General features: G+C 41.6%; 1 protein-coding gene across 2 annotated transcripts in view; it reads right to left on the bottom strand.

Annotated features, from left to right (window-relative positions):
- Positions 1-16254, bottom strand: part of PTPRN2 (protein tyrosine phosphatase receptor type N2) — a 2289968-nt gene that overhangs the window by 26486 nt on the left and 2247228 nt on the right. For both annotated transcript variants that reach the window (XM_086941498.1, XM_086941499.1), the window contains one exon: positions 1303-1376. Coding sequence is in view for 1 of the 2 variants with exons in the window: in XM_086941499.1 (XP_086797625.1) it covers positions 1303-1376 (74 nt within the window). In the remaining variant the exon portion in view is untranslated. The remainder of the gene's footprint in view (positions 1-1302; positions 1377-16254) is intronic.

Here is a 16254-nt window from a genome sequence, read left to right on the forward strand (position 1 = left end):
CTTCCCCCTTTGAAAAAGACTTGGACTTTCTTAAGTGATATGCTTATACTGTTGCTTTTCCATAATTTGCCCCATTTACCTAGCAAAATAATGCATTTGTGGATTTTATTTACCATGTTTTCATTCTGTCATTCCGAACCCACCTCACTTTTCATGTAGACAAGGGCCTGATTTACAGTAGGGTGTTAAATGATAATCCTCCAAAATGAAGAGGTAACTATGGGTCAGATGTTCTTTTAACTGGTTTCAAAATTCTAGTTACAATTTGTGACCACTATTTTTGGGATGCGTAAATATTTCTATGAACCCACCTATGTATCAATAGGTCAGTTAGCAAAAAACAGAATCAGATTGAGCCTCAATCTGACCTACCTAATTAGTAGCCATTAATTAGGACACAAATTATGACCCAATCGGATTGCCAACAATCACAGGATGGTGGTCTTCAAGGGTCAGCAAGCCAGGAGTCAGGAGAATATTTGTGTCTCCTAAAATGGAATTAGTACATAGAAAGTAGCCTTTTAATGGTCACAAATCCAATCCTGAAACTGAGCATTTTTGACATGTACATCTGGCAATATACTCTCCCATAGGTGTATTTTCCTCCGCCCGATTCTCCAGACTGGTGGTGGTAGTTCATCCAGTGTAGAAGTCACTTTCAATGCTGACAAAATTACACTTAGGTCAACACTGCTTTTTCGAGGACTGGTATAGGCTGCTTTTTTGGAGGACTATACTTTATAATTCATCTCTAAATCAGGGACCAAATGACTTATTCTCTCCCATTTGATTCAATTTTCACCGTACCAAATAAGCCGATTTTCAGTGGTCTATAACAAAAGGTTTCTGAAACAGGCGATAACGGCCTGTAATTTTATCAAATAACTAAATGAATTTGTTATGAGTAGGGCAGTACCACCAGTAAATAATACAATGTAAAAGTTATATCTAAAAAAAAGGAGAGTGTGTTTACGTTTAAGTAAACCCAAACACTGTTTAAATGGGAAGTGGTATGTTTGAGAGAATATTTTTTTTCTTATGGCTTTCCTTGTTTTCCCGAGGTATACAGCTTAAAGGATCTTTTGAGGGCACTAATTCAAAAAGATGAGGAAATTACACAAAAGGCACTGGCCTAGATAAGCCTTTGGCATCGATAAACCATGGCTGGTAGTGAGCCAGGCGAAGTAATCGCCCCGCGACCTGTGTTAAATTGGGTCAGGGCCTTTTCTCAACAAGTATGCAAACAGCTACAGTGGAAGACCTTTAATGTATTTCAAATCCCAGCGGATTTATTGACCGTACCTTTGTCTGGACCATGCCTGGTCTCTGGTCCCTCAAGTGCTCCAGCGTAGCAGCAATATCAATCTCCTTAGCACCTGCAACAAACCACAAATTGGGCTGAGTTCAGAGCACACAATAATCCATGCTGCATCTGTCAATCTGCTGCTCCCGGGATCCCTTTAGGCAAGCCAGGCCAATTGAAAATTATTACATTCATCCCTCAGCAAGCCTGACAGCCGGCTGCAAATTTTGCATTCAGATCGAAAAATAAAAGTGACAAAGGGAGAAGCTTTGAGGAGTAGTCATGACCAATCCCCTCCACCCCCCACCCCCACCCCTCCCAACGCCACTATGAATTCAGGATAGCTCTGCGGCCTTCCCCTCCAGCACATATACAGGCACATATACATACATTAGATACTGAATTAGAAAGCTACACTATGTAGCACCCATAGTTCTGTTTAAGCTCCCAATTAAAGGAAAAACCCAGCTTATGGTATTCATTTCAGTTGCGCGCTCTGCCAAAAAGAACCCCTACCGCTTTTCTTTAGGAACCATAATAGCCTGCTAAAACATTTCATAACATAAATAACTGTGTTTACCAATCCAATATAGGATTTATTTTTAGGTTTAGAATATTTTGGAGTTTGTTTTTCAAAGGGATGCAACATTAATAATAACGCACATGTAAATATATAGCAGCTTAGAGTATTACACATTTATCGCCGGAAGAGATATTTTTCCAAGTTTTTTTTTCTGTGGTGCATCTTGGCATCAACAACAAAAATTAAAGACAATTGATCATTTGTAAACAAAAAGAAGACATAGTTTCACATGCTGTCTCTTGAGGAATTAGTGTGGTAGTATGTGAAGACAAAAGTCCTATACATTCAGGATACTGAGTCTTGACATCATCCAGTATATGTGGGTGAACAAACGGCATATAGATTCTTGATACTGAGCCTTTACATTTTTCAGTACTATTTTGGAAGACCATATGGCCCTGATATATACATAAAATGGTAAATTGCACAATTCAGAATGAAATCAAATCAATCAGGAAAAACTCTTTTAGGTCATGTTTCCCAGGGGAATAAAACTTTAAATATGCTAATTTGAGAACAGATGGACAGACAAAGAACACTGGACGAAGAGGGACAGCTTGGGTCAGCACAGACACCAACTGAACAGGTTTCAAATGCTTGAATGGGAGCATTACGCATCTGTTTAAGAATCTGCAACTAACCATTATTGTTTTGAGAATGCATGGCGGGCATCGATTAGTTGTTAGGGTAGATATACACCTATGTTGATTCAGAAATGCTGTCGTCGGTGACTAAATACACTAGGAGCAACATGCTTGCCAAAAACCTAAGCTTTAAGAAAATGTGGCCCCACCAAACAATGTGAATTACATTTTGTAAGCTTCTAATAGTAGGAGAGGGAAGCAGTTATGCTATTGATAAACCCGCACTGCTCGTCCCACTATTGCCAAGAGGTCAGGATTTGCTCTAAAGTCATAAACTTCATCTTTTCAGAGGTAAGAAACTGATGTAGACATTAGCGATCCCAGACATTTCCTAATATCATCCTGTCCTCTTTGTGTTTGGAAGAATTTTAACAGAAATTAATATTTATGGGAAATATCTACAAAATCATTGTCAAGTCCCCTAACTGGACCATAATTGGAAAAGTTTACTTCATTAGTGCCAAATTCATATTTTACCGCACCAAGAAACAACTACTGTATAAGTTTGGTCTTGGATATAAACGGTCTGAGCTGTGGAACTTCAAGATGAAGTTTTAAATCACAGTAGTGGGTTCACAATAATGGCTATATGGTTTTATTCCAGGTGCTTGTAATTATGGCCCTTGCTTCCCTGGTAGTCCTGTCAGGAAGCAAAATTTGGAATTAATTTGGAATTAGTTCTACAGAATATACAATTCTTAAAAGGGAGAGATTATTGACCAATTTTAAAACGGCTGACAAAAAGGCATATATATATATATTTTTTTTTTTTTAAAGCTCACTCTTTATCAATCATGCATATTACATTAGTGTCTGTGGATGTGCCATCAAGAAATGGATCACAAAAGAGATGTAGTTTCTTACTGGTCAGCAGAAAAGAATGAGCAGAGGAGAGAAGCACAAAAGGATCTGTGTCTTGCATAAAGCCAAGGAAATTAGATGCATTCATTGATATGACTAAGCCACTGCACTAAGTGCTAAAGCTTATTTTCTGATTTGACAGTGGGGTAGGACAAGAAGCAGATAAGCTTGAAATGGAAGGGAGGTAACATAGTTTGACATTCCCAAACTTTCGGAGCATGACAAATAAGCCGAATAATTGAGTGCGTGGACTTGGTGCAGTGTGCTGAGAGTAGGGGATAAAGCAAATCACACTCAAGTGGTTTATTGAGTTTCCCTTGTTGTGTTTGCACCTAGTAGGTTGAATGTGTTAGGTATGACATTGAATGAGTGAGTTTGTGAGAGTGAATGAATGCTTGTCAGTCCAAATTGGATTTTTCACTAGTCCCTGTGTCCATATTTAACCCCATTATGTGTTTTTTGGTTTTATTGCATGGAATTTCTGTGATTGAAAAAAATGTGTATATTTGAATAAAAAGCTACTAATGAGATTTCAGATGCATTGTCTTGTGGTCCATGCATTTATGGTGAAAGAGTTTTGATTAATGAATCAGTATTGGCACTTTTTCGTGTTGTATAGTTTATAAGGCTCAGCCTTACTGATTAGGAGCCATACCCTTTTTTGGTACTAAGGGAAAATCAATTGGGCATTTGTATAGATAAGGCCTTCAAGAAAATAACTTGCTCATGTAAAACAATGCAAGGACAAAGCCATGATGTAGTCTTCAGTAGAAGACATTAGGAAAAAATGGGTTGGTTTTAGGTGCATGATACCAGAATAGTATAACTGATTTTAGTTATGGATTTACAGCATGTTCTGATTTTTAAAGTAAAGTGAAGAAATTATATCTTGGTCTGACGTTTAGATGATGGATACAGGGGTGATGGCATGGTCTGAGTTTTAGAAGTCAGTGGTTTCAAAGCCATCGTGGCAGACCTGGCCAAAATCTTGATTATGCTGGATTAATCAGAGTCATTTTGATAGTTTCACAATACTCTTTGCTGCAGAATTACCAATAATTATGCAATTACTTCTCCTTGTGTAATTAAGAGTAATGTGGGGGGAAAATCCTACCGCAAGAGCACCGTTAGCGAGAGTGAACACTGGGTCCCATTCGCTATTCGTGTTTTGCTGAATTTAGCGCTTTTTCTCAGCACAAAAAGCATCCTCACATCAATCTGGGGTTTGAGGATTCATTTTGTGATAAGAAAATATTGCTAAATGCCAGTTGCAAGTTGAGGAAAAATCCTACCTCAAGAGGACATTTAGCGAGAACTAGTGAAATTAACATGGCGAGAACACAACTAATAAACATAATGTAGATTTAAATCAAGTCAATGTATCAATAAATATGATCAATAATCACTAAAATAATATTAATACAATTATTACTTCTAGATGCACTTTACCTGTCAAAGGTATTGTTGAGAGAATACTAGAGTAAGGGATACACTAGTTGGTAATAATATCCAGGGCTGAATGCAAACACTGATGTGCTTCAACACAAAATGCAGCGTTGGAGTGCATCCTCTGGGTGTTAGTCTTGGCAGCATGGGATGCAAGAGAATGAGCTTGAAAAAATATCAAACTATAGCCTAAAAACTACATGCAGTGTTTCAGTACAGCATGATAGTGAATACGACTGCCAAGGATAATTTTATGAAACACTAAATACCGACAATTTTTTAATGAAAAAAATGTACATACAAGTATTTGATTGATACCTTATTTGCGTAGGAGTGTGTATGTCATAAGGTTTCCAAGATGCAGTGATAATGAGGAAAATGTCCTGTCTAGAAATAATTTGCTTAAATTCAGAATCTAAGTGCATCTACCTTTGTGTACTGTTTTTCATACATTGGTGATATCAGTACATGCTTCTACCATAATTAAAAAGACATCAAGGTTTTTACAGTTCCTTAACATTTCTCCTGCTTCCCTCTTAAAACCGCTGTCTCTGCTTGTACTAACTACATTAAGGAAAGTTATTTTCCCTCATTGCTAAAAAAACAGATAAAGGTGTTCACTCTCTTTGACTTAACATCCCATCTACATAGTAGCAGAGGAGCAGCACCCCACTGTTTTTAAGCAGTGGGAAGAAGAGAAACATAAAATATTATTAACTTTCAGTTATTAGCATTTTATGATTTGTGACGTGTCCTGCTGCTTTGCGGGAGGGCAGAGCTGCTCTGGTCACGGAGCAGGGCAGGGGAATAATTGTTTGCCAACTCCAAAGTGCACAATGACTGTTTCGTCAACCCTCTAGGGCCGCCCAAACCAATCATGTGCACTTCCCTGTTCTCCATGCAGGCTGAGTTACAGCTTGCATAGAAAACGTTCCCACCCCTCCAGCCCTAGGCTGAGTGCTGTGTCACGGCACTCAGAGCAATCACAAGGCTGCATTGAAGAATTGTGATTGGCTTAGGGGAGGGAGCCTGGCTGCCTGCTTCCTGTTCCTGTAGTCGGAGACAGGAGAGCAGGAGCAGTGATGCGGGATGGGCCTCAAGGTAAGTTTTTTTTTATTTTGCCGCACAACTCCTGCGCCACCCTCCCCCACCCGCGAGGCATGCCGGCCACAGCTGCTTCAACAGACAGGCTGAAAATACAAGGAGATGAGAAACAACAGTCATTCTTGTTTTCATGAATGAGTTGCTGATAGTGCTAACGAGATTGGGAGAGAGCTGGCATTAGGAGAAAGAAGGGGACCAAGATTGCACCAATTGGCAATTACATTTATAAGAGAAGAGCAGAAGAAAGAAGGGGTAAATAATTAGTAAGGGGGAGAGAAGAAGGGAGGAGGAGGGACAGAACAGGTTTGTGTAGCAAAGGATTTCAAGGTAAAATAGAGAGGTGGAATGAGGAAGTTACTGGGTCATGGAAAGATGGAGACTATTAGTGAAAAAGAGGAGGAAATAAAGGGAAGGAATATGCTACTTACCAGTATGCATCTGTTCTTGGCATAGAGGGCTGCAGAGTGGTACATTATGAATAGATCGCCATCTGGTGTTGGGCTCGGATGATTGCACTTTGTTTTTTTCTTGGAGAGTCTTTTGTATCCTGGTGACTCCTCCTCTGGTTGGTAGTGCGCATGGGCATCGGCTCCATCCTTAGATTGTTTTGCCATAGTAGGGTTAGATGGAGTAGTATGATAGAATACAGATAGGAATGCCCATGTAAGTGTATCTAAATAAGATAATGTTGGAACAGACACAGGTTTCCGGGGAGGCTGGGAGGGCATGTACCACTCTGCAGCCCTCTATGCCAAGAACAGATGCATACTGGTAAGTAGCATATTCCGTTCGAGGCATATGGGCTGCAGATGGTACATTATAAATAGACTATACAGCAGTTCTCTCCCTAGCGGTGGTCGCCCGTGTCTGTTGCAACTGTCTGAAATAAAGTCTTTAATACAGCTTGTCCCACTCTAGCTTGTTGTGTTGTGTGCACATCTACACAATAGTGCTTTGTGAAGGTGTGCGGTGTAACCCAGGTAGCTGCTTTGCATATGTCATCTAGTGGAATGTGTCCCAAAAATGCCATAGATGCTCCTAGTTTACGTGTAGAGTGAGCTCTAGGAGGAACAGTTAATGTTCTCTTTGCTTTTAAGTAGCATATTTGAATACATTTTACAATCCATCTGGCAATGCCCGCTTTAGAGATGGGATTGCCCTTATGTGAAGGAGAAAACGCAACAAACAGCTGTTTTGTCTTTCTGAAAGTTTGTGTTCTTTCTATATAGTACAATATTGCCCTTCTGACATCCAATGTATGTAGGGCCCTTTCCGCTACCGTTTGTGGTTTTGGAAAGAAAACCGGTAGTTCCACTGACTGATTGATGTGGAATGCAGAAATTACCTTTGGTAGGAATTTTGGGTTTGTTCTAAGAACCACTTTATTTTGGTGTAACTGCATGAATGGTTCTTGAATCGTAAAAGCCTGCAACTCACTTACTCTTCTAAGTGACGTGATAGCTATGAGGAAGGCCACCTTCCATGTGAGGAATTGTATTTCACACCTATGCATAGGTTCAAATGGTGGCCCCATTAGTCTGGTAAGCACTATGTTGAGATTCCAGACTGGGGAAGGTGGTCGTCTTGGTGGAATGACTCTTTTGAGTCCCTCCATGAAAGCTTTAATTGCTGGTACTTTAAACAGGGACAGATGTTGCCTGTTTTGTAGGTACGCCGCTATAGCTGCGAGATGAACTCTGATAGAGGTGTATGCTAAGTTACATTGCTGCAAGTGTAGTAAATAGCAGATGATCTGTTTAGTGGATGCGTCCAGAGGGTTGATGTGCTTACTGTTACAGTGTATAGCAAACCTCTTCCATTTTGCTGCATAACATGCTCTGGTGGTAGGACGTCTTGCTTGTTTAATGATTTCCATACATTCTGGTGGTAAATCTAAATATCCAAACTCTATGACCTCAGGAGCCAGATCGCTAGGTTCAACTGTTTGGGATCTGGGTGTATTATTTCTCCATGGTTCTGTGTAAGATGCATGGGTAATAATTTTAGCTTTTGATGTGGCACCTGTGAGAGTTGTAGTAGCGTGGTGAACCACGGCTGTCTTGCCCATGTGGGTGCCACTAGTATCATTGTCATTGAGTGCTGCTGCAGTTTCCAAACCACTAACGGGATTAGTGGGAGAGGGGGGAAAGCGTAAGCAAATCTGTTGGACCAATTTATCCATAGTGCATTGCCCTGGGACCGTTAGTGTGGGTACCTGGATGCAAAGTTTTGGCATTTTGCGTTCTGATGATTGGCAAACAGATCTATCTCTGGTTGCCCCCATCTTTGGAAGAATGGCTGCAGTACTTGGTCGTGCAGCTCCCATTCGTGTACTTGTTCTGACTGTCTGCTTAGGATGTCTGCTATCTGATTTTGAACTCCTGGTAGGTGTTCTGCTAACAGATAGATCTTTTGAGGAATGGCCCATCTCCAAATGTCCTGTGCTAGTTTGGATAGTTGGAGAGAGTGTGTCCCCCCCTGTTTTTGAATATAATACATTGCAGTCATGTTGTCTGTTCTGATCAGGACTGCCTTGTTCGTTATCTGTATTTGGAAAGCTTTTAGTGCTAGAAATACTGCTAATAGTTCCAAGTAGTTGATGTGCAGCTTCTTTTGCTGCGCACTCCACTTCCCCTGCACTGTGTATTTGTACATATGCGCTCCCCATCCGGAGAGCGATGCGTCCGCTGTTATTATCACTTGTGGAATCGGTTCTAGGAACGACCGTCCTTTGGAAATGTTTGTTGTGTTCCACCACTTCAGAGAGCGATGCGTACGGTCGTCTACCAACACCAGATCTGTAATCTGACCTTGAGCCTGATTCCACTGTGTCGCTAGACACTCCTGTAGTGGACGCATTTGTAGTCTGGCATGTGGTATTAGCAGTATGCAGGAGGACATCATGCCTAACAGTTGCATAAACACTCGTGCTGGTAGTGAGTGTTGTGGTTGAAATCTTTGTATTAACCCGACCATTGTTTGTATCCTGATCGGATTGGGGTATGCTATTGCTCTTTCTGTGTCTATAGTAGCCCCCAGGTATTGCTGAATCTTGTTTGGTTGCAGGTGTGATTTTTTGTAGTTCACCGTAAACCCTAGGTGGTGCAGCAATTGAATTGTCTTCTGTGTGTTGTGAAGACATTCTTCTTGTGACTTGGCCTTTATTAACCAATCGTCCAAGTAGGGGAAGACATGTATTTGTTGTCTTCTCAGGTGTGCTGCCACCACAGCTAGGCATTTTGTGAACACTCTTGGTGCCGTTGTGACCCCGAACGGAAGGACTTTGAATTGATAATGTTGTCCTTCCACTACAAACCTTAGGTATTTTCTGTGGGCTTTGTGAATTGGGATATGAAAGTAAGCGTCTTTTAGATCCAGTGTAGAAAGAAAGTCCCCTTTCTTCAGTAAAGGAAGTACTTGTTGGAGCGTGACCATGTGGAAATGTTCCGAATTTATGTATGCATTGAGAGGTCTTAGGTCTAAGATTGGTCTTAGGGACCCATCTTTTTTGGGGATTAGGAAGTATAGAGAGTATACTCCTGTCCCTTGTTGGTGTTTTGGAACCTTCTCTATTGCATGCTTTTGTAGCAGTGCTAGTACTTCTTCCTTTAACAATGTCAGATGATCTTGACTCATTGGACGCTGTTTAGGGTGGATGTTTGGTGGGGTAGCTGTGAGTTCTAGGCAATAACCATGTTGGATAATTTGTCTCACCCACTTGTCTGATGTGATGTTTTCCCAGACAGGTAGGAACTGTGATAGACGTCCCCCGTCCGGTGTTATGTGGTCTGGGGGAAGTTCTATGAAGTCACTGTTTTGGGGTTGAGGCGTTGCGGTTGTTATTATTTCCGCGGCCTCTACCCTTGTTGTTGTTACCCCTGTAACTACCTCTTGAATTACCTTTGGGTGATGTAGGTGTGAAAGAGGTGGATTGCTGATTTGTTCCTGTATTTTTTGAGCCTCCTCTATAGGTGGATCTACGAAAGGAACCTCTTTGTATTGGCTGTTGCAATGCTCCCATTGACTTAGCCGTTTCTGTATCTTTTTTCATTTTTTCTAAGGTCCCATCTGTGCTTGAGCCAAAAAGTGTTTTTTGATCAAATGGTTGGTTCAATAAGGACGTTTGTACTTCCTGTTTGAATCCTGAGATTCTAAGCCATGCATGTTTCCTTAACATAACACTGGTGTTGATGGATCTTGCTGCAGTGTCTGCTGCATCTAGGGCGCACTTAATGGAAGTATTAGTTATTATCTTTCCTTCCTGTATTAACTGATCTGCCCTTTTTTGATGTTCTTTGGGGAGATGTGTGATGAGTTTTTCTAATTCATCATAATGTGCCCTGTCATAACGTGCAAGTAGTGCCTGTGTATTGGCTATACGCCAGCTATTTGCTGCTTGTGATGCTACTCTCTTGCCCGATGCATCTATTAATTTTGACTCTTTATCAGGTGGAGGAGCCTCTCCTGTAGATAATGAGTTCGCTCTTTTAAAAGCGTTTGAAACTACAAGCGAGTCCAGAGGTACCTGCCCTTTGATAAATATTGGATCCTTTGGAGCCGCCTTATATTTTTTATCAATTCTTGGGTTTAACACCCTAGCCCTCACTGGGTCTTTGAATATTTCGTCTGTGTGGCTGAGAAGACCCTTCAGCATAGGTAGAGTACCTGATGTTCTCTGTGCACTAGGTAACGTCTCTAATAGGAAGTCCTCTATTTGAGGTTCTGTATGTATATCTACCTTATGATATTTTGCTGCCCTATTAATGAGCTGTACAAACCCTGTGTTATCATCAGGTGGTGAAGGCTTTGAGGGATATAACTGTGGGTCGTTGTCCTCATCTGACCCTACGTTATAATTCTCCCATGGGTCATCCTCATCTGGGATGGTTTCATCATCCCCTTGAGGTTCTCCCTCCCCTGGATCACTGTCTACATCAGACTGAGGTGTAGATGGTCTTGGTGTAGAAGGTGCAGGAATATTTGGCATAGTGTGAGGAATAGGAGAAGAGGGTGTGGCTTTAGGTCGATGAGAAGTAGGAGGAGTTGTATTTGTCCCCATTGTTCTCTTTTTTGAAGGAAGAGATTTGTCTTCTATCTGTTCATTCTTCCTCTTCTTCGTCACTACTTTGCCAGTTTGCGGATCGATAAACAAAATCTTTTGTTTGGGATCTGTCTGCTGCTCCTGTATCGGTACCGAAGGCCTTGGTTCCGAAAGGTGCTTTTGTTTTCGATCGTCAATGTTCGGAGTTTTCGGCACCGAGTGTTTACTCGATTCCGACTTCCTCGGTGTCGAGTGAGTCTTCGACGTCGAATCATGTTTCTGTTTCGACATGGAATGTTTCGATGCCGAGCTTTCCCTTGCATGAAGCTTCGGTGTCGAAGTCGATGTCGACCGTTTCTCGGATCCGACATGGTGGGAGACCGAGTGTTTCGGTTTCAGTTTCGGTTTCGTTGCCGGGCCCGAAGGCGGGGCGTCGGAAACTTTTTTCTGCGGTTTGACCGGGCTCGAAGGCGGGGTCGTTACCACACGGGGTCGTTTTTTTGGTAAGGGGACGTCGTCACTCACGGTTTGTTGCACGTCGAGTTCTTCGACATCCGACTCGTCCCCTTCCGACCCCGACTGATCCTCATGATCCTCTTCTTCCTCAAGTTGCTCGTCTCCGAACAGCTCAGGGATCGCCTCCGACTGCATTCTGGAAACCTCGTGCCTTCGAGCTCGACGATTTCTAATCGTCGACTTGGAGGAGAAAGCTGCGCAGGCTTCGCAGTCCCTGGATTCGTGTTCAGGCGATAGGCAGAGGTTGCAGACCTCGTGTAGGTCCTTGTGTGGGAACTTAGCACCACACGTTGGACATTTCTTGAATGGAGTCCTTTCCATGGACTCCGGGCTTGACTGCGCCGAGAAAGGCCTCCTGTTCGTCGACGTAGATCAAAATTTTTTCTTCAATGTTGAAGTCGAAACGCGCCGGAATGGAAATGAAACGCGTTCGATAACAATACCGTCGAATTGGAAAGGGAATACGCGCCGATAAGTCACTTCTTTCCGAAGTCGATCTGGAGCGTCTCAATCCTCATCCGAACCCGATGGCGGAAAAAAACAAACTAAGGATGGAGCCGATGCCCATGCGCACTACCAACCAGAGGAGGAGTCACCAGGATACAAAAGACTCTCCAAGAGAAAAACAAAGTGCAATCATCCGAGCCCAACACCAGATGGCGATCTATTCATAATGTACCATCTGCAGCCCATATGCCTCGAACACAGAGCTATTCAAAGAACTTCTGTTTTACGTGGTTTAAGCAAACAAGATGAATTGCTCTGTATCTAGTTTAAGGTGTGAGGCAATATGATGTGGACCTATGATAAGCTCCAAACCAAGTGGGTGTGTTATTTACAGATGGTAAAGATTATACTGTTTTATTTGCTTGAAAGGCCCTTACATAGGACACGGTTTGAGATTTAAAGAAAGAAATACCCCCTACTCTCTGATTATTACTATAACCAAACACAAAAAACTATGGAACATGACCACAGTAAAAAGGAAAATTGTGCCAAACCTGTAGGCATTCCTCAAAGAACATTTTTAAAATCATGGCTCTTTTGCTTATTTAAATACAGAGAGTTAGTTAATGTTTTAGAAAAAGATTATTTGTGTTTTTAAAAAGCAGTGTTTAAAGTGGTCTATAGAAGTAATACTCTAACTTACATAGAATGGCTCTCAGTGCACATCATTATTACCCCGCATATGGCATTCACTTTACATTCATGGAAGAACATCCCAGTACAGGGTAAAGTCAATACAGCAATTTTCTGGATACGAATAAAAGAATATTATTGAATGTACTTGGAATATATAATTTCTTTAGAAAAAACTTACTTTTACTCTTCACATGGTGTTTGCTTCAATTTGATAAAGACTAAGGCCCAGATTCTGAAAGGTGTTACGCAACACAGAGCAGCACCCAAAGATACTGCGCTGCATTGAGTGACGGGGAGAGAGCCATATTCACAGAGATATGGCACTCTCCTCCCCTCTCCCTAGTGCTGGCGCTATTTTCAACTGCTGTGCGTCAGACACACACCTTAGCGCCATTGTCCTAGGCCGTGTGGATGAGTCTAGAATAGGTTTTGTACAGGAAGTGTACCTTACCTTTACAAAATAATATGCCTAGACAAGTTTAAAAGCTGTTCTACTTTGTATGTATGTTTTACTGTGCAGCACACATGCAAAGTCAGAAAAGCACAGAGAAATGAACACATTTCTCCATTTAGTGCCTGCTCTACAGTGGTATTAATTGATGGCGCTAAACCCTTTCTATCAATGTTAGTTAATAGGGTTTTGTGTAAAAAACATGGGTGATTGCATGGGAACACTCATGTACCACCCAAGTAACACCCCTGTAACACAAAGTAATGCAAAGTAGCATTTCAAGCTCCTTTGTGTTACTTTTAAATACAAATCAATGCTAACACCAATTAGCATTGGTTTGTAGGTCCCAAACCAGGTTTAGAGTTGGGTTTGTGTTGAAAAAGTAACACTAACTCGACACACTGGGGTATATTCACAAAGACGGGCGATAACAATCGCCATCGTCAGTCATCGCAAGAAAAGTTAACGCTGCCTAATTAATATTGCCATGTTAGCTGGCTATTTTCAAGCCTGTGGTACATGGGGATAGTAAAAGGGAAGGGGTGTCAAAACCCACACACATCATCACGATGGCGAATTAGAATCATGCGTTAGCCGACGATATGTTGTGAATGGCGAGTTATCAGCTGAGAAGTCCCATCATCACTACTTTTAGCTCCCGCCCCAACACTGGAACCCCTGCAGGAAGTCAGGTGTCACTGTGACACTGGCGCCATGCAATCTGCTTCCTCGAAGTATGACCATTTGTTTTAACCAAAAATACTATCATTTTAGTGGTTCTAACTTAGGCAGACACCTTCGATCTGTAATACCAGGTCTGGTGTCTCAGTGGACTAATGCATCCATTGCAAGGGCTTGTGTTTGACCTCATGGTCACAGGTTCAAATCTCAGTGGGTCCACTCAGCCTTTCATCCATCTGAGGTTGATAAAATGAGTACCATTGAGTTGGGTAACAATAAACATCTGTTATTCAGCGCAAAGATACCCCGGTTGGGGTGAACTTGTGTTTTACAAATGTTATACCTGCATCTTAAAAGGCTCCTGGCTGTGTTCCCTTCCATGCTGCAGGTAGTCTTCCTGCTTAACACCAGGAAAAGGCAGGTGTAAAATCCCTGCTGCTACCGCAGGTTATCGCCTGTTTTTGGTTCACATCGCAGATCTGGCAGTTTGTTGTGAATGTGGTGTGGTTTTCTGGTGTGGTTTTGCACGGGAACGCCTACTCTGCATCTCATTAGTGTTAGTTGGTGGTGTCCACGTGCAGATAAATTCGGGGGCAGTTATCGCGGGAATACTGGCGTTGTCTGCAGTTTGCACCAGCTTGTGAATGGGGTGTTAATTCTATCACCACTTTTGCTGCATTAAAGTTGGGAACATTTGGGGATAAATCCTTGTGAATATGCCCCATTACCTTTGAGAATCTGGACCTAAGAGTTAAACAATGGCTTTCTCATCTGTACTGAATCTCAACATTTCAGGTCAGAACCAATTCAAAATAAACTTCCTGTGGTCTTTTTCCAAACTGAATGTCACTAAAGGCTTGCAAAAATGGGTAATGAGTGAAACCAAATTTAACAAATAGAATCAGATTCACATTTGACAGCAAGAGAGCTAGAACAAATATCTCCTGTGGTGTCATGAGTTCAAAGTAAACTTCAGTGTTCCTTGAACCACTTAAACAAACCATCAGTTGTCTGTGTGACTACAAACATCACCTTGGGATGTTCTTCATGAATCAAAATCCGACCATTACATAATTTTGATTCCAACACTGACCAGTTTTCTCTATTAATAAATAGTCTCTAAACGACCTTTCTGCTGACTCTTCTGGAGTTAACGAACATTGTACTGTTTGATAATTATCATTAACTATAGTTTTATGACAAATGTGAGGTAGATAGAGCCACTTCAAGACAAAATACACATTCTTGTTGCGTTACTGTGTTTTATGAGCATGTTCACAGTTTTCTTAGATGAAAGTCAAATCAAGTATAAACTGTAATCAAGTCTGTTGCTATCTATTATCTGTCTGATTAGCTCGAAAATTGACCTTCAATTGTGAACTCTAGAAAAAAGCGCCAGATAAACACTGTCAACTATAATGGCCAATGGCCAGAACTAAATTCAGGAATGTGCCCATATTTACCCCACAAGAACCGAAATGAGTGTGTTCTAATTCCCTTCTTCTTTGCACTGTTAACCCAGTGAAAGTGGGGTTTTCTCTTTGACATATCAGGAACTTTTTGTGCTATCCTTTTAATTATTCGTAAAGAGGTTTGTAATAAGGCACTGGAGGCAAGCGAGCTGAGAAAGATGCATTTCAATGCATGCCTAAATAACCTTATTTGAGGGGGATAAGCCGGGAAGGCCCACCCCCCCGCCCCCCCACAATGTTCTTTACCTTGAAATAAGATTTGTCACACCTCTGTGAAATTTATAAATTAGAATCCAGGGATTCAATGAGGTGACAGTAACGGCTGGGTACAATATAGATTCCTGAATGGAAAACTGCCCGCTGCGTGCGTTTCATGCGGCACAACCACATCACACTAACGAGCCGAGGAACATGTCCTGACATGCAGTCAATGCACAGTATTTTATGGAATGACGTTAACGACACTTTTCGGTGATGTCATTACTAAATAATGTTGAGTATCCAAGCCGCAGCAGTGCCACCCAGGACCTGTCACTCCATTCGGGTACATCATTATTTACTAAAATGACCCAATGCCATTTTTAACTGTGTGTCAGACAAATGACAAACGACTCCCGCATTCACAAACTACCGTGAGCTAAAATGTCTCTTTAATTGCCACTATAAAAAACGATGCAATACTTTATCTTGACTGTACATTACCACCCCCAACACGCAGTCTTTTCTCTTTCACTTTCCTCTAAAACATGCACTATTTCTACTTTCATAAAAGCAAGGAGTGGAACACGGGCTTGAGTTATTCCAAGTTTTTCTCCTTAAGACTCAAGGCTTTCATCATTGAAAGCCTACTTGAAAGGAATGTTGGGAGATGTGAGTCCTGCAGCTGGGCTACACTGAAAGTGCACTTACAATCTTCTGAGTGGAAATGAAGGACTCACGTTAGCGCTCGCACTCCACATAAAAGCTTTGCAAAGGGCATTCTTCTGGCCTGGACGACTCCATTCTCCAA

This window comes from Lissotriton vulgaris, chromosome 10 (assembly GCF_964263255.1).
Source record: "Lissotriton vulgaris chromosome 10, aLisVul1.2, whole genome shotgun sequence".
Classification (NCBI taxonomy): Eukaryota; Metazoa; Chordata; class Amphibia; order Caudata; family Salamandridae; genus Lissotriton; species Lissotriton vulgaris.